Source organism: Triticum urartu, chromosome 2 (assembly GCF_003073215.2).
Source record: "Triticum urartu cultivar G1812 chromosome 2, Tu2.1, whole genome shotgun sequence".
Lineage (NCBI taxonomy): Eukaryota > Viridiplantae > Streptophyta > Magnoliopsida > Poales > Poaceae > Triticum > Triticum urartu.
Window position 1 is genome coordinate 443110035 of NC_053023.1, and position 23578 is coordinate 443133612.

The following is a 23578-nucleotide window of genomic DNA, read 5'->3' on the forward strand; positions in this document are numbered from 1 at the left end:
GGAGAGAGGGCGGGTAATTGTCGCCCCTGACTACCACTGGACTTTGTTTTGTCGGAGGGGCGGCGGGAGAGGCAGGGGTAGTTGCATGTTTATACACTAGGCATGCAACTGCAAGTGTCGTCCCGCGACTGCAACGACATGTCTTGCAACATGGTTGCAACTAGACTATGTTTGTCGAGGGCAACAAAATAATATTTTGAGAGTTTTTTTCTCATGGAGACCTAAATTTATTTTTTTATAAAAATGTAAAATATTGTTTTCATTTTTGTTTTCCTTTTTCATTTTGGTTATTTAAATTAAATTAAGAGTTCAACTTTTCTCACACAGATCAAGTTAGCCATGAATTAAGGAGCCATGGCCATGTGCAATATAGAGTTTTTTTCTTCTGAATTTTTTTCTAGTTACATGTGTACACTAGGCATGCAATTTCAAATGTCGTCCCCGACTGCAACTGCATGTATTTCAACATGTGTAAGCTACCTGCCCACCAAGTAAATCAATCCTGCCACTTTTGCTGCGCGCCAAAAAATCCAGCACCCCGCCTTAGTTTTCTCTCTAGGGTTCACTTATTTGTGCTGAAATTACCACATATAGAGAGGTCCAAGTGAAGAGACTAGCCCAAATGTAAGATGAGCGACCTGGGGCAGCGATTTTTTTTCTACGTGTGTTGTGTTTTTGCTCAAGCGGAGCCCAATTTTCGGTTGCTCTGAAATGAGGAATTCCCTTTTCTCTTTGGAAATTTTCGACGTGTCTAATTGGAGATAAAGTGGCCAAAAAATATATTCAAAGTAGCTTGTGGTCGGTAATTTGTAGGGGTAGCTGCCGTCAGGTTCCCGAGCACCTCTATTTTTTTTGCGGGTATGAGCACCTCTGTTTCTGCTCTAACTAAAGGGCAGAGCTGATTGTTTTCATAGCCAAATATACAGATCATTTTTTTGTGTGTGTATGTTCAGATCTGATTTTGTAAGAGGAGCTTATGAAGCACATTCTCCTTGATTATACAAAGTGTTTCTCGCGTATGTTGACAACATGCACCAGCAATAGTGTGAGCTAGACATGTCGGTGGGGTTTCACTTGCTGAATCCAATTCTAACCGAAGTACAGACACAGAGACCAAGCTGGCTTGTGCATGCAACAATTTTAATGAAGCTCCTTTTGACAAAAAGAAGAAGAAACGAAGAAGAAGCAGGGGGACGAAAGGGTAATCCAGCGTCGTTTAGCTACAGAAGATAGGGTTTTTCATTGTCTGGGTGTGGTCTTTTTTCTCCACTACTATTAAAAGAGCCAACAAGGGGCAGACGAAAACTGCCCTCCCACGTTCGGCCAAAAAAAATAAAGTCCATCTAGGAAATATTAATATGCTTACAAGGGAAAACATCACGTAATCTCCGGATGGGTTGTTCAACTGCACAGGAACAAAAAAAACAGAGCCGGCCCTCCAGGCATCCAGATTGACCTACGCCCTACGCAGCCGCCGAGGCACCCGGCGACGGATGCGACGAGGAGCATGCCCTATGCAGCCGGCGAGGCACCCGGCGACGACGACTACTTCGCCATCACAGGTCTACGCTCTTCTGGACTTCGTGAGGCTTTTACATGCCGCCACCGTCCATGCTTGGTGACGCTTTAAGACGCCGCCGCCTAGGCTGTCCTGCCTTATCGCCGTTGAGCTCTTACCACGCCGTCACCGTCCACGAACTCCTCTGCAACGCAGGTGCGCCCTCATTCCCTCTTGTTTCCATCCTGCGATATATACTAAAACACATCAGCGGCGGCCAGTCTGTAATTTAACCAACACATGAAAGCAGTGAAGAACCATTCTTACATCCCAGATTTGTTAGACTCTCTGTAAATTGCAGACGAATAATGAGGCACCTATGAAAACTCATCCATGTAACTGCTTAAGATGAATTTCATAAGAAAATTAGTCACAACTTCCAGAACAAATCACTACTTTTAGATCTGAAAGTCCTCAGTTAGATGCCACTTCAATTATAATTGTATTATAACAATTTGCCATTCACAGGGTTCAAGAACTTCGTATGGCCCCTACCACTCCCAACTGGGCGCGCACACCGTTCCAGGATATAACCAACACCCACTCCTTGGGTACTTAACCCAATCACTCGATTTCTTATTTATTTTGCTCAGCTACTGAACTGTGTCATGACTTGCAGATCGTAAAGAGATAAAAAGGCAGAGGGAAAGAGAGCGGTATGCACAAAATAGGGATGAGATAAATAAGAGACGGCGTGAAGCCTACAAACAAAGAAAAAATATCGCAACAGACGTCAATGGACTGGAAAACAAAACACACACAGTCGGCTGTATCACAAGGCAATGAATGTCGACTTTGGTGATGTATAGCCCAATGGTATTGCCATATAATGATCTACTCTTTGTCTATTCAGACCATAATGGGCTGGAGATACGAGGGGAAAGGGAGCAATATGCACACAATACAGATGAACTATTTAAAGGGACAACCCATATCCAGCGAGCATAATAAGCATATTGATGCCGTCGCCGATGGCAGTAACATTGTCTCATAGGTGCGAGCTACCGGACAAACGGCAGTCACACAACTTCAGACGATAACATGTGTACAAGAGCCTAGACCAAATTCAACTTCAGACGAGAATATTTATGACGACAATGAGACCGATTGGTTGCACAGAAATGATGCGTACCAGATGCAGCGACATTCATGACGATTGCCATTCACCCAGCTGTCAGGGGAGGAGAACCCCCAACTCAGTACAATCGTGAACCTACATAACCTAGATGAGTCTTTACAAAACAAAGGTTAGTTCATTGAAATATTTATGCTACAAATATAATATTTCATTCAGCTACAATAATGTCATGATGTACCAATACAATATATAAAACAACAAAATGGGCCCTCTTTTGAGTGATTGTACTGAGTTGGGGGTTGTCTTTTGTTCATTCAGGTCTATTGTTGCTACAATAATTTGGGCCCTCTTTTGTTCATTCAGGTACAAAGTCTATTTATGGAAGCAAACAACCTGTACCGATCTAGCCAACTTACAATAGTCCAAGAATGGAAATGATCCCTGATGCTCGTCGTGCCACTCAGAATCCTCATGGTATATTTTTACTAACACCTGGTTCATAACTTCAATTCATCTCTGATTCTTACTCATTTTTCCCATATAAAATGTTATTATCAGGCGACAACCACGGCGAAGATCCATATGGAATACTAGAGCCTGATGCCCACACGATTAATATTGATGGTACGCATAATTATCATTTTAAGTCTCCTCTCCCCCGGTTACCTTTGTTTCATGTCCTAAGCGTTATTTGAAACACCTTTCGCATTATCGAATGTGTTGGCGGCTAGACTGCTTGGCAGGCGACAACCTTGGAGATGATGACCCTGATGAGGAAGCTAGGATGTTCGCCCAACCAGGTCTATTGTTGCTATCATGATGTACCAATAGACTATATAATACAACAAAATGGTTTGTTTTGTAAATTAATTTAATGCAAATGTCTACACTTTTCCAGATGTTGCTTTCCAATCCTACCTTGTGGATCAGAATCATGATGATGGAACTCGCACTAATGACACTCATGACAGACTATACATGAACCTGCCCAAAAAGCACCATGTCTTTAGAAAAGTTAGCGACTGCTGCCACTGTGGAGCATTGCGGTTTCAATATGAGGGGCCTGCATTTTGTTGCAGAAAGGGCAAAGTGGGTGTGTTTACTCCAGAAGTTTCTGACGAGTTGAAACGGTTGTTTACAAGTCAATCTGATGAGGATGCTAAATATTTCAGAGAGAATATACGTTATTTCAACTCTCACTTCTCATTCACAACTCTTGGTGTCACTCTTGATCGTCAAGTCAGCACTGCCGCACGAACCGGCGTCTACACATTTCGTGCGTGTGGCCAGTTGTACCACGCTCTTGATGATCTGATGTCCGGTGAATATGGCCCTCGGCATCTGCAGCTATATATTTACGATACGGATGAAAACTTGATTCACAGGGTTAAGAGGTCTCCAGATCCTAGGCTAGATCTCATACAGAAGATTCTCACAATACTACAACATAACCCTTATGCTCAAGCTTTTAGAAGCATTGGTGCTGTTCTGAATCTGGATGAATATAGGATCTCACTGAACACAGATATCAACCTTGACCAGCAAAGGTACAATGCACCAACTACTTCGCAGGTAGCAGCAATATGGGTTGAAGGAAGTGACCCTCAAAATACCTTTGATAGGAGTGTTGTCGTGTACGGCAAAGGAGATCGTCCCGTGTATATTAGAGCATACTATGGCTGCTACGACCCATTGTCGTATCCACTATTCTTCCCACATGGGGAGATCGGTTGGAATCGTTGGATGCCATATATTGGGCTCCCCGATGCCACAACCCAAGGTTCAGTGCATGATTATGCACCACAAAGGACCCAAGCTACTGATTTTCGTTCAGGTATGATGTTCATAGCAGATTTATATACATATTGGTCAAATTAAAAATTAGACAATCGTCCATCTTACAGACAACAACATGATGGGAGAACAAGTTGGTCATACCACACAGCTTGAAGACCAGGCCACTGATTTACCTGCAGGTATTGCATGTACTTGCTGTTTTTTATATTCTTATGATTCTATCTATCATACCAACTTTTTTTGTTAATCAATTTTTAGATGACAACGATGATAACCTAGAGGAGTTTGGAGACAATGAGATTAATGCCATAAAATCCAGGAAATTTGTTAGCGTGAGGGAGTACTATTGCTTCAAGCTACAGGTCCGAAAAAAGCTTTTTAACATCATCTTATTCAGGGGGCGCCTTTTCCAACAGTGGGCTGTTGACATGTACATCAAGATTGAGACAATGAGGCTTGACTGGTACTCATGGCCAGAAAATCAAAAGGTTATACGTGCTGACCTATATCAGGTAACATGCTTCTGTTAATACCAATAAATCACATTATATATGATGCACTCATTGCTTCAACCTTGTACACTACTTACCGTCAAATATTGATTCATTATAGGGTCTTGTTGACACCGTCTATGCCGGCGAGTCACGTGGTGATCGGATTGGCAAGAGAATAGTGCTTCCACGTACATTTCCTGGTGGTGACCATGACATGCAGCGCAGGTTTCTGGATGCGATGGCAATAGTACAACGATGGGGTAAACCGGATTATTTTATCACCATGACATGCAATCCCTACTGGGAGGAGATAACTAAGGAAATGTTGCCTGGACAACTACCGCAAGATCGTCCAGACCTTGTGGCAAGAGTATACAGAGCTAAACAGCGAAGTATGATGGACCTACTAATTAAAGGTAAGCATTTCGGAGAAGTTGCGGCTTATGTACATGTCACCGAGTTTCAGAAACGAGGTCTCCCTCATGAGCATATACTTTTAATCATGAAAGCCAAAAGCAAGTTAAGGACCCCAGATGACTATGATCGGGTGATATCTGCAGAGATACCCGACAAGAAGAAATATCGTTCTCCATGATCTGGTAGTCAAACACATGTTGCACAGACCATGTGGTGCGCTGAAGAAGAGTTGTCCGTGCATGATAGATGGACAATGTCGGTTTCATTACCCATGAGATTTCTGTGATGCCACATTACAAGGGAAAGATTCATATCCGATCTATAGAAGGAGGGACGATGGGGTTCGAGTTAGGATCAGAGGAGCAGATTTGGACAACAGATGGGTGGTCCCTTACAACCCCTTCCTGCTAATGACATACAACTGTCACATTAATGTCGAAGCATGCTCGAGCATCAAGGCAGTCAAGTACTTGTTCAAATACATCTACAAAGGGCATGATAAGGCATCATTTGCATTTGAGCAAGATATTATCAATGATGGGGGAATCATCAACGAAATCCGACAGTATAGGGATGCACGCTATATATCTCCTCCGAAAGCTATTTACAGGATATTTGGCTTTAAAATGTTTGGTGTCAGTCCATCTGTGTTGCAGCTCCAACTTCATCTACCAAACATGCACAGAGTTGCATTTAGGGCTTATGAAAATATGGAAGATGTTGTCGCTCGGCCATCTTCTTCCAAATCCATGCTTACCAAGTACTTTGAGATGAACCAGAAGTATCCAGAGGCACGGAAATGGCTGTACAGAGAGATCCCAGAACATTATAGGTGGATTGCCGGTAATAAGAAGTGGCAACCGAGAAAAAATAATAGACCATAGATTGGAAGACTGGTGTATGCACACCCTGCTGAAGGAGAGAGGTACTACTTGTGGGTGCTGCTCAGCCATGTCCGAGGTGCCACTTCATTTGATGATTTAAAAACAGTGAATGGCAATCCATGCAGTTCCTTCAGAGAGGCGTGTGAGCACTTAGGACTCATTGAGCATGACAGGACACTTGATGATTGCATGACAGAGGCAGCAACATTTCAGATGCCTTCTGCTCTTAGACGGTTGTTTGCAACTATATTGGTATTCTGTGAGGCAACAGAAATCCGTCAGTTGTGGGACAAACACCTAGAATCGATGTCTGAAGATTACCCCGTACTCAATCGAATGAGGCTGCACTTGAGCAAATGGTCCTTAGGGATATCAGGGATCTAATGCAATCCATGGGAAAGGATATTAAAATGTATGGGCTTCCGGATTTGGTTGACACAGATGGTTCTTCAGACGCCGAGTATAGGGAGGTAACAGAGGAGAGGCAAGTCAAAGCAGATCAAGAACATCTAGATCTATTCAACTGCCTGAACAATGAGCAACTGGCTGGTTTCAATGACATAATGGATCATGTGACGAACCAAAAAAGCCAGATATTCTTTGTTGATGGTCCTGGAGGCACTGGGAAGACGTACTTGTACAAGGCATTGCTTGCGAGGGTCCATTCGATGGGCCTAATAGCGATCGCAACTGCTACGTCAGGTATTGCAGCGTCGATAATGCCCGGAGGCCGGACTGCACACTCCAGGTTCAAAATTCCAATCAAGCTCACTGACAACAGCATGTGTAGTTTCACAAAGCAGAGTGGTATGGCAGAGTTGCTTAAACAGGCATCCTTGATAATTTGGGATGAAGTTGCTATGACAAAGCGTCAAGTAGTTGAGACGCTTGACAGATCGTTGCAGGATATAATGGAATGTCCTCTACCGTTTGGTGGAAAGGTTGTCGTCTTTGGTGGGGATTTTATGCAGGTCCTCCCTGTTGTGACCCGAGGGACAAGAGCACAGATCACGGATGCTACACTTTTGAGATCCTATTTGTGGGAGAAGATCCGCAAGATACGCCTCACGCGTAATATGCGAGCACAAGCAGACCCTTGGTTCTCCGAATACCTCCTTAGGATAGGCGATGGAATGGAAGAAACAATTGGCGACGACTATGTGCGTCTCCCTGAAGACATTGTGATTGCTTATACCGAGGACGAAGAACCTGTTAACAAGCTCATCGAAGATGTCTTCCCATCCCTGCACACCAATGCTAGGTCGAGGGAGTACATGAGCAAACGTGCAATTCTCTCGACCAAAAACAAGCATGTGGATGACCTGAATGACAAGATGATCTCTAGGTTTCTGAGAGAAGAAAAGGTATACCATAGCTTTGACTCTATCGAGGATGACTTCCAGAATAATTACACGATTGATTTTCTGAACTCCATCACACCAAATGGCTTGCCCCCCCCCCCCCCATGTCTTGAGAGTAAAAATCAACTGCCCGGTCATTTTGCTACAGAACCTCGACCCTCATAATGGCTTGTGTAATGGAACACGGCTTATGATCAGAGCCTTCCAAGATAATGCAATCGACGCGGAGATTGTTGGTGGCCAGCATGCTGGAAAGAGGGTGTGCATACCTAGGATCCCTATGTCGCCATCGGAGGACACCTCACTTCCCTTCAAGCTTAAGAGAAAACAATTCCCCATCCGCCTGAGTTTTGCGATGACCATTAACAAGGCATAGGGTCAAACCATCCCGAATGTTGGTATTTACCTTCCCGAACCTGTTTTCTCTCATGGCCAGCTATATGTTGCATTGTCAAGGGGTGTGTCAAGAAAGACGACACGAATTTTAGCCAAGCCTAACAAGGAGGTTGATAAATCTGGGAAGAGCACCAAAAACATTGTATACAGAGATGTTTTAGAGGGGTGAGGCAGGTACGATCTTTCGTGTATTCTTTGCACCTTTGCTTTTGTATCTATATAACTAATTCTCGACCTAACACTTTTCTTTCCTTTTATTTCCAGGTCTTGTTAGGGACAGAGTGTGAAGCTTCCTTTACTTTGCGGTGGAGATGAGTGATACAATAAACCAGGCGCCATATTAGCCATATTAGGGAACAGTCTATGTTGTATTCTGTGCTATCTAAATATACTGTAGCGTTCTGTTCTGTTGAAGATGTTCTCGAACACCAAAGTGTCCTGCAGTCTTTGAACCCCTTTCGTTTTCTTTCATGTAAAGTTTTTTTGAAGATGTCTCCGGCTGTTGAGTAACTTAACTTATGTTAGCTGTGTCATATATTTGTGATGAAAACTGCAAGAGTCTATGAGATTTGCAGAATGTAGTGAAGTTGAGAGGTATTATTACTACTGTATGAACATACGTCGTTCCCGAATCTGTGGTACATGAGCTCACATGCTTTCTTTTTTCAGAAAGACAATAGAATATTAGATGGCTTTAGGTTTTCTTCAATGTTTACCTGAAAAATAGGGATAGCAACAAGCGCGGAATCGATTATGGAACCCTTAATCTCCTGCACCGCTGAAGGATCTTGCCGCTGCAAATTGACATCAGGATAACCACACATTACTAAACACCGAGTCGAAAAAACAGACAGTAGAATAGGTACAAGAACGTTCCAAGCAAAGCAATCTTTACCCACAGGATCCCCTTGACTTGCCTTACAGACTTGACACTGTCTCACATTCTTGGAACGACTTAAAGCACTTCCCTGGCCCCTCCTATCAAGCATGGCCGCTAAGGGTACATTAACTAGCTGGCAAGACAAATGATACAAGAATTATATTTCTATACAGAGAGGTAAACTTTATGTATATAAAAAAAGGTAAGAGAAAGCACACAAAAGTATCGATGAAACGTTCCGATGAGCTGAACCCAATAATTTTGTATAAAAATGTATTACGAAAATAACTCCTTTAATTCTGTATGTGTGGGGTATAAAAAAACAAAAAAAACATTGGGCCTGAGATAAACGAGGAAAGCGTGGGGCCTGAGATACTCTTGCTCCTCAATGAGTACTCATGCAGGTCAGCCCTGCAAATACCACCAAGGTAGTTCAGTTAACCCAGTTTTGGTATATGGATGATGCTTTCTTTCATATAAGAAATTATGTATGAAGTTTTTCCAGACCAGGCTATATTACTAGCGTGCAAGAAATATTGAAAAAAATTCTTGTATACGTTAGCAGCAATAATAGTAATAATAAAACATAAGTACGAAGGTCATCTTGATGGTTTAGTATTATGTTTGCGAGGGTACGTCGTTTAATCTCAATGAATTATACTTCTGTACAGAGAAAGGTAAATTTTCTTTCTGTATATTAAAACGTAAGAGAAAGCACACAAAAAATCAAATAAACGATCCGATGAGCCGAACCCAATATTACAGTATAAGAAATGCATTACGAAAAATGATTACATTAATTCTGTATATGTATGCGTCGGGTATAAAAAAGCAAAAAAATGGGCCTGAGATAAATCAAAGGAAAGGTGTCGGCCCTGAGATAACGACCACGATTCCTTTCCTCCTCACGCTATGGAAATCCTTCCCGTGATTTCCTTCCCGTGATTTCCGCCTTACATATTGCCTACAACTAACGATCTCTCGATCAGGAGCACAAAGAACCAACAGGTTTTGCACCGTAGGGTTTTCTTCCACCTCTCCATCCTCTCTCCCAAGATGCATCCTCACACCCCTCCACCGCGCCGGCCTCCTCCACCGCAGGTCTCTCCAGCCTGCCGTACACATCTCTCCGTGGTGAACTACCATCTTCCTCCATGTCTGCGTCGCAATCCCTGGTGAGCTCTGCGGATCAATCTGCCATCATCGTGGTATTGATATCTCTCTGTGATTACAAAATATTCATGATTTCACATCTAGAAGGCAATATGGTCACTAGAGGGGATCCAACAAAGTGAATCAACATGCTTTGTTTGCCCCCGCAAAATTACCAAGATGCTCTGTGTGCCTAAGGAAATTCTTATTACTGCATCCACCTGATTACTTGAGAGAATAGTCACCCAAGTGACTCTCAAAAAGTTGACTGGATAATAAAACAAACAAATACATATTGGAATTTAATTGGAAAGAATGTCCTCATACCACTATGTTAAGAACATATGCAGATATGTGCATCTAGGTGTGATGTAGAAATAAGAATGAGACTAATTTTAACTACGTGCTAATAATAAATGCTTGGGTTTTCAGGAAAACACCAACAAGGGAGCCAAGGACGAGGATATGAACCACGAGTCAACAAAGGCATCACAAGATCAAGAAATCATGGATGATTCGGAAAATATGCAGATTGATCAGGTGCTACCCTAAGACAAGCATACAAACCCCGATGCAACAAAGGCGCTTTTTATTTTCACATGTCATTATTATTCTTATTCTGGCAGGACGAAATAATATGTATTTTGTACTAGATTATCATACATACAATTCTTTACTCACATGAATAATATCTTCTCTTTTGTAAGTACTGGGTAATATTGTATTATTGTGTGTTCCAGTTACTAAGTGAGGGAGAATCAAATGGAATAGCCAACAAAGATGAAGTGGAGAAAAATAAGAGCACGCAGTCCACTGATTCCGAGGTGACAAAGACATCTATTCCTTTCCAACTATATGTCCCAAATAGTTCTAACTATAATTATATAAATTCCTGCATACGTATTATTCTTTGTCACCTCGCTCTCAGGAATTAACCTTCAACAAAACAAGTGAAGAAATGCAGCCAGATCAGGACGAGCAATTAGCACAAACATTTGGCACCAAGGGGACAGAAACTATAGGGGACAAGCTGGCAGATTCAACTGGAATAGCCGACAAAGATGGAGTGGAGAAAAATAAAAGCACACAGTCCACTAATTCCGAGGTGACAGAGGCGTCTTTTATTTTCCAACTATGTCCCAAATAGTTATAATTCTAATTATATCCTGCATACGGATTATTTTTTTATAATGTTGCTCTCAGGAATTAACCTTAAACGAAACAAGTAAACAAATGCAGCCAGCTCATGAAGACAAATTAGCACAAACATTCGGCACCGAAGGGGCAGAAACTATAGGGGGCAAGCTGGCAGAATCAAATGGAATAGCCAACAAAGATGAACTGGAGAAAGAGAAGAGCACGCAGGACACTGATTCCGAAGTCTCCGAAGTGACACAGGCATCTTCTCCAAATATGTCCCAGATAGTTCTAATTCTTAATTATATTATTAATCCTACATACGGATCATTCTTTGTAATGTTGCTCCCAGGAATTAACCGACAACGAAACAAGTGAACAAATGGATGCCCCTAAGGACGAAGAATTAGAACAAACGTCCGGTAGGGAAGGGGAAGAAATTATAGTACACAAGATGGCAATGCCTGTGCAGACAGGGAAGCCTGTCCGACTGCATAACAAACCTAAGAAGGCACAAGACTACGTGGTCGCTCCAGAAGGCACGGACAAATCCTTCTATGCCCTGCTTTTGCTAAATTTATTTTTGTGGTCATCATTAATAAATTTTGTTACTTACATCATGATATATTATGCCTGTTTTTGCTACATTTAATTTCTATGCCCTGCTTTTGCTACATTTATTTTCTTTGTTATTACTAAATGTTGTTACTTACATCATGATAGATTACGTCTGCACCGGCGATGATTGGTCCGTGATTGAAAATATCATGTTTGAACCAAACGATAAAAGAAATTTAGTGAGCATCGACGACTCACATCTCCAAAGACGACACTTAGAACGTCTATTACTCCCCGAAGAATTTCTTGGCGACGAAGTAAGTATATATAGACAAGACAATGCTATTTTAACATGAGTTTTTATTCTCTCCTATAACCAAGGTGTGCACTTAATATTGCAGATCATAGACGCATACATACATTGCATAAGTGCTAAAGAGCATCTACAGATAAGGTCAGGTGGAAGTGTGTTCTTAGAAAATGCATGCATCTCTAAGATGATAAAGGAATTTAGCTCTATACGGGATGACGTGCCAAGGTAGGTATTAAACAGAGCTAAAACTTATTTAGAAAATGATATGGTGAGTCTCAGTTCCATACATATTACTATGAATTCAATCAAGGACGAATGTTTGTATATGGGACCTAGACTAACAAAAACCCTATTTTCAGATATTCCTTCTAGTTAACATTGAACACTTCCATTGGTACCTAGCAGTTATAAATACAGGGCAGCGATGCATCCAGGTGCTCGACTCGCTGGGCCCAGGAATGAGCCGCAAAGACCTCACTGCTATGGTTAGTCATTAGTCCCACTACACCATCTTTTGATAAGACGATTTCTGGGCTTGTTCGGTTGTCATGCTAATACTTTGTCATTTATTCATTCAACAGCTCAAAGGACTGGAAAATGTATTCGAATATGCATCGCTTCAAATGGAACTAAATATTGATAAGTGGAAAGACTTAAACATCTCAGCATGGCCAAGAGAAGAGTATATTAAGAGCACACTGCAAAGAGATTGGTATACCTTCTAACTCAAAGGCTCAAAGTAATTGACATTATTTGTATTTTTGTATTTCCCCATTAGTTGCAGCACAAAAGAAGTTTCTGCACAGCAAGAGTAAAGCATGGATATGTCAAAGTATACGAGCTGAAAGTATACACATATGCACCGATTTGACGGGGACCAGCAGGCGGCGGGGTCGAAGAGACTAACTTGGACCCGGAGGAGCGACGAGAAGCATAGGGAGGGTCCCGAGCACAGCACGCGGAGGTCATCGTGGTGATCCTAATCAAGATGGAGGTCGCCAGCAGAAACTGCTCCTGCTCCTGACCGAAACGGACAGGGTAATCAAGATGGGGTCAGAGTGCAGAGCATCCCGATCGAGGGGAGAAGAACAGTCGAAACCGGACCTTCATGGCGTCCCAAGCAGGGTGGAGGGGGAGGGAAGTTCCTGCCGCAGCGAGTGCATCAGCAAGAGCGAACCCCGGCGTCGCTGGCGAGCATGCCCAGCTCTAGCGCCCCGCCATCGCCACGAGGAGGGAGGGCCCCGGCGTCGCCGGCGAGCATGCCCGGCTCAAGCGCAGTGCCGTCTCCAGGAGGAGGGAGGGCCCCGGTGTCGCCGGCGAGCATGCCCGGCTCGAGCGCCCCGCCGTCGCCAGGAGGAAGGAGGGTCCCAGCGGCACCGGATAGGAAGAAGGGGCGGGCAGAGCAGGGGCGCTCGCGTCCGCCGGTGTTGCTGACGAAGGGGGAGGGCGGGGCAAAGCAGGGGCCTGCGTGTCCGCCGGCGTTGCTGACAAAGGATAGGTGCGGCCAGCAGAGAGCTCCGGCGGCTGTGGATGGGGATCGGGAAGGGGAGGGGTGGCCAGGCTGTGGATTTGGAGGACTGAGTGAAGAATGGGGAAAAGATAAGCGTGAGGGGAGGGGGCGGTGGTAGGTTGACTCAGTTTTTTTTAATCTCTACTAAGCCAATGACCCATTGTAAGTGAGTGTGGCATTTTTTTCAAACAAAATCCAAATGTCTTTAGATTTCAAAGGGCATGTCCGGTTCACATGCTGCGTGGGTGAAATTTTTGTTTTCATCGCGGCTTGTTATAATCATGATCATTTGATGATTTAAAAAAAATATGAATCCCTTTGAAAATGATAAAAGTGGATGATAAATTTGAGTTTTGTAATCATGCAGGTCATCTTGTGGTCTGTGGATGATAAATTTTATGGAGTACTTCTGTAACACCCCGGATGTAACTTTCCCTATTTGTACTCCAACTCTTGCCGTTTCCAGCGTTAAGTTATATTTATTTTCTCGGGTTCGGGTTTTTGTATCTGTGTGTTGTTGTCCTTGTCATGCATCTCATATCATGTCATCATGTGCATTGCATCTGCATACGTGTTCGTCTCATGCATTCGAGCTTTTTCCCCGTTGTCCGTTTTGCATTCCGGCGCTTCGTTCTCCTCCGGTGGTCATTTCTAGCTTTCTTTCGTGTGTGGGGATTAAACATTTCCGGATTGGACTGAGACTTGCCAAGCGGCCTTGGTTTACTACCGGTAGACCGCCTGTCAAGTTTCGTACCATTTGGACTTCGTTTGATACTCCAACGGTTAACCGAGAGACCGAAAAGGCCTCGTGTGTGTTGCAGCCCAACACCCCTCCAATTTGGCCCAAAACCCACCAAACTCTGCTCCATCATCTAGAGCGTTCGATCACGATCGCGTGGCCGAAAACCGCACCTCATTTGGACTCTCCTAACTCCTCCTATGCCTATAAATAGGCCCCCCTCGAAATATCCCGGATCCCCTCTCCCCGAAACCCTAAAATCCACCTCGCGCCGCGCCGGATGTGTCCGTTCCGGCCGGACACGCCGCGCCGCCACCCGCGGCCACTGGCAAAGCGCCACGTGGCGCGCAGCCGCCGCCTCCCGCCGAAGCCCGCGCGGCCCGGGCCAGGCCCCCGCGGCCCGAAGGCTCTCCGCCGCCGCCTGCCCTCCCCGGCCCGCGCCCGCCGCCTCCCGTCGCCTGCCGCGCCGCCAAGCGCCGCCGCGCGCCGCGCGCCACCTCCCGTCGCCTGCCACGCCGCCCATTCGCTGCCGCGTGCCGGTCGCCGCCCCGCAGCCTCGGCTTCCGCACCGCCGCCTCCGCCCCGGCCCCGACCGGATCTGGCCGCCACCTCCTCTCGCCGGCCGCTGCCTCTTCGTCCCGGCGAACTCCGGCGTGAACAGTACCTCGCCGGCCGTCCTCGATCCACGTGCAAATCTCAGATCTGGAAATTCGGAGGTTGACTTTTCTCAAAAACCCTAGCTCATGTTTCATACTTTGACCTGCCGTAACTTTGCATCCGTAGCTCCGATTCATGCATATAGCATATCAAAATGTTCATCTCAGAGAGTACATCATTACATTCCATTGCATCATTTTCATTTGAGTTCATCTTGATGCCCGAAATGCTGTTAGAAGAGGGCTACTTGAGTTAATTGTCAGATCTGCTACTCCGTTTAGCACTTTTGTCATTTTTGCCATGATTATTGTGTGCATGATATGCCCGTGAGTTCTACATGTGTTTTGTTAAGGGTTTTGTCATCTTTCCAGAAGTGCAACCCATGTAATTTTAGGATGTGTGTGGTGACTTGTGCAAGCTTGCAAAGTGGTGCACTTGCTAAGTCTGTTTTCAGGGATTTAGTAATTTCACTAAGTCATGGGGCTGTTTATCTCATGATGCCATATATTCTTGTTGTTTCCTAGTGATCCGTGCCCCTTTTGAGGATGATCAGTAAGGGAGTTTTGTTAATATTGTAGTGCTATATCCATCCATGTCTTTGTTTGCAATTATGGAGCACCCTAGCTTGAGTCAATCGAGCTCTACTTTTGCTACTTTGTGAATCTGGGCAGATTGTCAACTTGTTTGCAATTTTGCCGATGATGTTGTAGTTGATCCGTGCATGCTATGCTATTGTTCTTGCCATGTCTAGCTTGCATTTTGTGCCTTCTTTATGGATGTATGCTTGTCTTGCCATGACTTGCACCCTAGTGAGTGCATCGAGCTCGTTGACACGCCTACTTGAGATCTGTTTCAGCATGTGTCAGTTTTTCACTAAGTCTGAAACTGATTATGTTTTTGCTATGTTCACATGCTTGCAATTGTATTTTCTGATCCCTTTTGGCTCAAGGTCACTAAGGGACTTTTGTTAAGCTATTTGAGTAGCTCCATGCCATGCTTTACTTTGCCATGTTCAGGTCCTGTAGCATGTAGTTTTGTTGCTCCAAAGAGGGCTACCTGATCTGAAATTCCAGACAAGTGTTGATTTCACTAAGTCTGAGATCTGTTTGTCATTTGCATTTTTGCCATGCTTGTTTGAACCTGTTAATGGATGATTTGGCCGTAGCTCAGTGCTATACTCTTGTTAAGCATCTTGTGTGCATCCCTGCCATGTATTTTGTTGTCATGTTTGGGTGCTGTAGCATGTTCATTTCATTGCATTTAGATGCCTACTTGCTGTAAATCGCAGACCCGTGTCATTTTTGAATCGCTTGCCATTTCCAAACCGTAACTCCGATTCCGGCGTTCTTTATATCGTTTTCAAGAGATTTCATCTCATCTTTCCAGTGGCACACTTGGATTTCCATGTTGAGGCCAGGTTCATGCATTTCCTGTCATATCTTGCATTTGGCATCCTGCATCGCATCCCGCATAGCATATCATCATTTCATCATATTGCTTGTTCTTGCACGTGGTTGATTGTATCCTTGTTGCTTGTTTGTCTTGTTTGGGTAGAGCCGGGAGACGATTTCGCTAACGAGGATCCCGTTAAGTTTGCTTTCGAGGATCCAGTCAACTCTGACAACTGTGCAGGCTAGATGATCATACCCTCGAAATCACTACTATCTTTGCTATGCTAGTTTGCTCGCTCTTTTGCTATGCCAATGCTACGATGCCTACCACTTGCTTGCAAGCCTCCCAAATTGCCATGTCAAACCTCTAACCCACCATGTCCTAGCAAACCGTTGATTGGCTATGTTACCGCTTTGCTCAGCCCCTCTTATAGCGTTGCTAGTTGCAGGTGAAGATTGGAGGCCGTTCCTTGTTGGAACATTTATTTACTTGTTGGGATATCATTATATTGCCAAGTTATCTTAATGCATCTATATACTTGGTAAAGGGTGGAAGGCTCGGCCTCTCGCCTAGTGTTTTGTTCCACTCTTGCTGCCCTAGTTTCCGTCATATCGGTGTTATGTTCCCGGATTTTGCATTCCTTACGCGGTTGGGTTATAATGGGAACCCCTTCACAGTCCGCGTTGAATAAAACTTCTCCAGTAATGCCCAACCTTGGTTTTACCATTTTCCACCTAGCCTTTTCCCTTGGGTTTCGCGGACTCAAGGGTCATCTTATATTAACCCCCCCCGGGCCAGTGCTCCTCTGAGTGTTGGTCCAACCTAGAGCATCGTGCGGGGCCGTCCCTTGGCAACTTGGGTTACGTTGGCTCTCGTACGCTTAGCTTATCCGGTGTGCCCTGATAACGAGATATGTGCAGCTCCTATCAGGATTTATCGGCACAGCGGGCGGTGTTGCTGGACTTGTTTTACCATTGTCGGAGTTGTCTTGAATTACCGAGATACCGAGTCTGATCGGAACGTCTTGGGAGGAGGTCTATTCCTTCGTTGACCGTGAGAGCTTGTCATGGGCTAAGTTGGGACTCCCCTGCAGGGGTTTGAACTTTCGAAAGCCGTGCCCGCGGTTATGGGCAGATGGGAATTTGTTAATGTCCGGTTGTAGATAACTTGAACCTTAATTATTTAAAATGAATCAACTGAGTGTGTTACCGTGATGGCCTCTTCTCGGCGGAGTCCGGGAAGTGGACACGGTGTTGGAGTAATGGTTGCGCAGGTTGTTCTCTAGTTTCTCGCTCGTGCTTTGCCTCCTCTTCTCGCTCTCTTTTGCGAATAAGTTAGCCACCATATTTGCTAGTCGCTTGCTGGAGCTCCACCTATATTTACCTTGCCTTACCTACAAGCTTAAATAGTCTTGATCGCGAGGGTGCGAGATTGCTGAGTCCCTGTGGCTCACAGATTACTATTACACCAGATGCAGGGCCTGATGATTCCGCTCCAGGAGACGTGTATGAGCTCAAGTGGGAGTTCGACGAGGACTCTCAACGTTACTATGTTTCCTTTCCCGATGATCAGTAGTGGTGCCCAGTTGGGGGTGATTGGGACCGTGTCGCATGTTGGGTTCTCTTTTATTTTGGCGCCGTAGTCGGGCCATGAGTGTTTGGATGATGTAATGTTATTTATGTACTTGATTGACGTGGCGAGTGTAAGCCAACTATGTTATCTCCCCTTTATTTATTTATTTTATATTACATGGGATGTTGTGAAGATTGCCTAACTTGCGACATATGCCTTCAATGCGATTATGTCTCTAAGTCGTGCCTCGACACGTGGGAGCTATAGTCGCATCGAGGGTGTTACATACTTCACAGGAAATATTTTGTATGACATTCCAACACAAGTATTTTTCACTCTGTATCATTATACTTATTCTATGTTGTATCACTATTTAACTCTTATTACTATTTTAATAGAAACATATGACAGATTTTAGAACAAAACTAGCTGTCATTTTAGTGGACTCGGAATTGAATGATGATAACATAAGAAATCGAGACATGGAAGATGACGACAACAACACAGATCCCACGGAATGTATGATTCTGGATACACCTCCTGAGAATTTCTAAACATCAAATACATCAGGAGAAGTCGAGCTAATCTCGCAATCATTTATACTTTCATCGTCTGTCAAACCAACAAACAATGATTTAATCGATGAACTATGCTTGTTCATCAGCATGGTTGATGATGTCGCTGTACTAGAGTAAGCCATATTTTTTTAATTCATTTTGTATTATTCCAATAAATTACTCTGATGTCATTATAATTGAAAGTATTTCAACTTTACAGGAGCGAATGGGTGAAAAGCTCTGATCCGTACCCTATTAGCTTAAATTTGAGACAAATAAAAAACATATTGAACAATGATGAATACATGGATATACATTGCTTTAATATGGCTGTGCGGATACTAGCGCGCCACGAAGTCCAGCTTCTCAGAGACATTCCATCTCACTATATGGATCTAAACTTTTGTGTAAGTTACTATAATCATGTATTACATTTTTTTCTCATTGCACTAATATTTTCTCATTCTTATTTTAGTCGATGTTCCACTATGCACGAGACTCAAGTCATCGTGAAAATGTGGAAATTGCTACATTGAAACGGTTGTTTCATAGTTGGCCTGACAGTAATGATTATCATATCTCACAATGTAATACGGTAAGATTTTAATTTTTCATCTCTAACAGTGCTTTGTTTGGTCTTAATTAATATTCCATTTATTTCTAAACTATCTCATCATTGCAGATTTTATTGCCTTGGTATATGTTTGGGCTATTTCTATTGTTTGTGTTGGATCAAAACAAAAAAGTTGTCTCAATTTTTGATCCGATACCAATACCTACTTTGGGGAATAATGTACTTAAAATTGTGGTCGACAACCTAAACCTTGCGCTTGAAGTTGCAAACCCTGCATTTAAGGATGATATCTCTAAATGGGAATGCATAGTTCCTGTTGCTCCAACAAATTCACGTTGGTATGAATCTTTTAAACACATTACAATATTAATTGATTCATTCGACTCACATTATGTGTTTATTTCATACATGCAATGCCCTGTCCGGTTATTTGGTTTTTAATTACATGCACTCATTGTGCGATGGAAAACTATATTTCCCCATACCCAACGTAAGTATTGACACTATGCTTATTTGTATACACATTGCACATGCAACTTGTTACAACAATGTTGTATAATGCATATGTAGGATGGTTTTCAGCTGAGGAAGCAATTTTTGGTGCATCTTTTAAAGTATGAAGAGAACGAAGCTCAAAACAATATCCCATACATTGAACGAAGCATCATTGATCGCATCTATAGATGGACCTTCATTGCTTCAAAAAGTGGACCTTCAAGACATGCTTAGTTGCGGTTTTTAAAATATATTTTTGTAATAGTTATAATATAATTATTATGTGACAGTGAATTTTATGCGAAAACATGTTTCTGGATCATGTGTTACACACACGCTCATATCGTTGTGCATAAGACACATTTAAATGGCTTGGTAAAAGAACTCACTGAAATAAAAATTAGCACGTGTTGGATCAGAAATATGTCACATTTTTTGGAAATACAAATTGAAAGATAAAACAACATTTCGGATCAATCTGAAAATTTTGTAAAAAAAGCATATAAACTTGTTTTATTTAAGACGTGCGTTGCACGTGCATGCTTACTAGTCAGTTCAAACAAATAAACAGCCCAAACCAAAAAAAACAAGCTCACAAAGAAAAGCCCAGAACACAAGCCCATAATGGGGGAGCTTGAACCCACTGACCAGGGAAGCAAAACGGGCCAAATTAGCAATAGGTTACGTCAGTCGCGAAGTCTCAGTCGACCAAGTCCCAGACATACAAAAAGAAAAAAAATCTGCATCAACGGAGAGTTTTTTTTTTGGAAATCACATCAACGGAGAGTTAATTGAGGATCACGGTGTGATCTTGACGTCTTTCGTTGGATTAGGGGGGAGGACCACCCACGGTGAAATTGCGTGGTCTGTTTCCGAGTGGGTCTCAGCCAAGTTGTCGACGTACGCGAGCAGGACTCGTTTCTGACACAATGAAACTGGAACACCATTTAGCTTGACTTGAAGGATCTGTCAACCGTGTCCTCGCCTTGGCCCTTGTCCTCATCGTCGGCCGGCCGTCAAGCTCGTGTGCCGCCGCCGCCGCTGACGTTGGGCCATAATAACGTCATGTTGAAGCACATCCTGGAACCAGCCGATCCCCTGCGTGTGGAACAAGTCAGCAGCGCCCTCCGGCAGTCAGATCGCGCGACGGGCCCCGGCGGAGGGGAAAGGAAGGCCGGCATGAGCAGCCAGGTGATGCTCACCGCGCCGGCTAAAACAGGGCAACTTGTTTCCGGAGGCGTCACTGCGGCGGCGCGATCGGTAAACGTCGTCGACGGCCGAAACATGGCACATATCGGATCGGACCGCATGGCTTTCATCGGCGGTGCCGGGGAAAGGAATGTTAGATCTGTACACACTTGCGCGCACTCGTCGCTTGAAAGGGGAGAAGTGGTTATGGGACGAGTTGCCTTGCCGTCACCGGCGACTGTCGGTGATGCGGCTGAGAGAGAGGATGCTCGTGTGGGCGTGGCTGAGGCTGCTTCTGCGGGAAAAGATATCAGGGTTTTACCCGTGGCCATCCGTTCGCCGTCCAGATCGGTCATCGCCGGCCAAGACAACACGGTCAGTCTGGGCATCAAAGCAGGGGCAAGCGGCAAAGTGTCCGCGGTTGATCAAGAAACGGATCTACACTCTCCTATGGTTCCTTTTGGGGAACACATCTCTTCGTCGGCACCGCAGGACAATCCGATCGGCTCCTCCACGTCCTCATCGTCATCCACCTCAACCTCCGGCGACACAAACGGCGAGGGCGATATCTACAACATAGGAGTTGCGGCAGCGTTGGCGATGGACACCGAGGTATTACGATCCGAGATCGCCAGGTATCTCGGGCAGGAGTCCAATAGGGAACAGAGGCCGCGGCGGCGGGCAAGGCAGCGGAATGCCCCGGCGCCGCCCGTGAGATTCTCCCTGCGTCTCACCGAGCAGGAGGCAATGGAGGACGTGGCGGCCGTCTCCCTCGCCAAGGACGTCAAGTTGGAGGAGGCCGAGGGGATGCCGGCGCACCGCAATGCAAAACGTCGACGACGCTAGCTGATCCGATCCTACGGATTACTGGTATGCGTTAGCTCTTCTCTTCTTGGCCAAAAGCAGAGACATCCATCCATAAAACTAGCGAGCCCTTTTTCCTTGTCATGTGAGCTTGATTCTGCTTTTCTTCTTATGGCTGCTTGAACTGTATGTTAGTACGTGTTGCGTTCTACTCTCGGGGATTAGAAGAAAATCTTAGTTGAAGCTAATTTGTTCAGTTGCCTGCAATACCCGTGTTTGTTCTTCAAGAATTTGTGATCAGTACGTGTTACATTTCGGCTTGCTGATATATGCCGTCTATTTATTTGCTTCATTTATTGGTTTTTTCCTCAAAACTTGAGCACTTTTACAATCTTCCCCCAGATTAAAGAACAAAAGAACATGAGTACATAATGATTAAAGTACCACGTAGGACTAGTAGACCTTGGCATCCCCACTAAAACCCTAGCAGAAGATAAGCATCTTCTTGCCCGGCTTCATCTTTTCCTTCTTTACATGCATGGGCCTCCGATTAAGCTAAACATAATCCTGGCTTAAGGAGTGATGGAGCTGGCGCCATTGCATACTTATGAATAAATAAATCACTGGACTGGAGGTGGATCTGATTCCATGGAGGTGGATCAAGCGCTCCTCTCCATCATCTCGCAGAACCTCTTGAAGGACTCGAGCTTCTGCAGCTTGAGCTGCTTGTGGATCCGGCGGATGAAGACGTCGGCGACATGGTCGATCTCGTCCTCCAGCCGGAACTCAGCCCCCTCCCCCTCCTTCTCCATGGCGTCGCGCAGCACGTCAATCACCGACCCCGGCGCGTTCACCAGCTCGTCGTCGTCGTCGTCTTCCTCACGGAACAGCGAGTGCGTCAAGTACTCGTCGTCGCTCTCCTCCTCCTCCTCCTGCTCCTCGGCGGCGGCCTCCTCCACGTCGCGCTCCGTCACGTAGCTGGGCGACGTGTAGAGCACGATGGCCTTGTTGGCGCCGTCGTCTTGTTGGGCGGCCTCCTCCTTGCGCGCGTGGTCGTCCTGGCCCATGATGGCGTGGATCTTGTGGTTGATGGCGCTGACGAGGAGCTTCCTGTTGCGGAGGATGCCGAGGACGAGGAGGCGCGTCTTCAAGGTGCTCGTCTTGGCGCGCACCGCCGTCGACTTGGCCTTGACGACGGCGACGATGGTGGACAGCATCTGCTTGAAGAATGTGGAAGCCTTGGCCTTCATCTTGATTACAGTTCACTACTCTAACTAGCCTGCAAAATAAAGGTGTGTATGTGGTGCCGGAGGGGATGCTTGCTGCGTGGATTGTGGTGGCTGTACAGTAGCGCAAGGTGTGTGTAGTTGATGCTTGGACATGGAGTTTTGCCCGTGGGATGCCATGGGTATATATAGCACTAGCAGTAGCAGTAGCAGACGGTGGGGGTGAGCAATTGCGAGTGGATGTCTCCTAGACAAGTTTCAGCATCGCACGAAAGCAGGTGAGCTAAGGAAAGGGCACCAAGGGGAAGCGATGGGTGTGTGTGTGTGTAGCAATTAACAAATGCCGCAGCAGCCCGCGGGCAAAAGGAAAAGTAGTCAAAAAGATGATGGGTATGCATGCATGCATGCAAAGGGCTCCTCGTGGGTAACAGTTGTCCAATGTTTTGGCTAACTGGGGGGGGGGGGGGGGGGGGGCGGGTTCTTTCCTTTCAAAGAAAAAGCTTGAGGTTATCCTATTTTTAATAGTTATTTCCATGTGTGTGTAGTAAGAAAGTTCATGGTGAGGTGTTCATTCATGAATACTCCTATACTAGTACCACCAAGTTTGTGGCCTTTTAACTTTGGCGGTATTACGGTCATTGTGAGGCACTCACATTATTGTAGGCAGCTTGTTTCCGCTTGCTAGCTATAGCTAGTGAGAGATGGGGCTGTTGTAAATTGTGATGCCATCAACAACACATGAGATTAGATTTCCTCGCAAAAAAGAAAAAGAAAAAAGAACACATGAGATTTACCATACCATACCGTAGCGGGCCAAATAAAAGTGTTTGGTAAATCTC

General features: G+C 44.8%; 2 protein-coding genes and 1 long non-coding RNA gene across 7 annotated transcripts; 1 reads left to right on the forward strand and 2 right to left on the reverse strand.

Moving 5' to 3' along the window:
* Positions 1–1196: 1196 nt before the first annotated feature.
* LOC125537769 lies at positions 1197–13639 on the reverse strand. Of its 5 annotated transcripts, none has more exons than XR_007296080.1 (8): positions 13130–13639; positions 12933–13039; positions 12744–12823; positions 8881–9276; positions 8702–8779; positions 2691–2790; positions 1826–1897; positions 1197–1743 (listed from the first exon to the last, which is right to left on the reverse strand). It is a non-coding gene; the product is annotated as an uncharacterized LOC125537769 (long non-coding RNA). The 5 variants fall into 5 exon arrangements; XR_007296082.1 differs by having other exon boundaries at positions 2691–2780; positions 12933–13045; XR_007296081.1 differs by having other exon boundaries at positions 8881–8998; positions 12933–13045; positions 13130–13638.
* On the forward strand, positions 10736–11742 carry LOC125537768. Its single transcript, XM_048701085.1, has 2 exons — positions 10736–11122; positions 11221–11742. Exons 1-2 carry the CDS (start codon positions 10976–10978, stop codon positions 11530–11532), a joined length of 459 nt encoding a protein of 152 aa, XP_048557042.1. The 5' UTR covers positions 10736–10975; the 3' UTR covers positions 11533–11742.
* An 8168-nt stretch (positions 13640–21807) lies between the features above and the next one.
* Positions 21808–22905, reverse strand: LOC125541646. The gene has a single exon (XM_048704999.1). It carries the CDS (start codon positions 22761–22763, stop codon positions 22173–22175), a length of 591 nt encoding a protein of 196 aa, XP_048560956.1. The 5' UTR covers positions 22764–22905; the 3' UTR covers positions 21808–22172.
* Positions 22906–23578: the final 673 nt, after the last annotated feature.

What these genes read in the sequence shown, in the direction of transcription:
- LOC125541646 (XM_048704999.1), bottom strand. Translation starts at nt 22,763, where the DNA reads ATGAAGGCCAAGGCTTCCACATTCTTCAAGCAGATGCTGTCCACCATC.
- LOC125537768 (XM_048701085.1), top strand. Translation starts at nt 10,976, where the DNA reads ATGCAGCCAGATCAGGACGAGCAATTAGCACAAACATTTGGCACCAAG. An exon ending in CACAGTCCACTAATTCCGAG is followed by an intron (nt 11,123 to 11,220) that starts GTGACAGAGGCG and finishes TGTTGCTCTCAG; the next exon opens with GAATTAACCTTAAACGAAAC.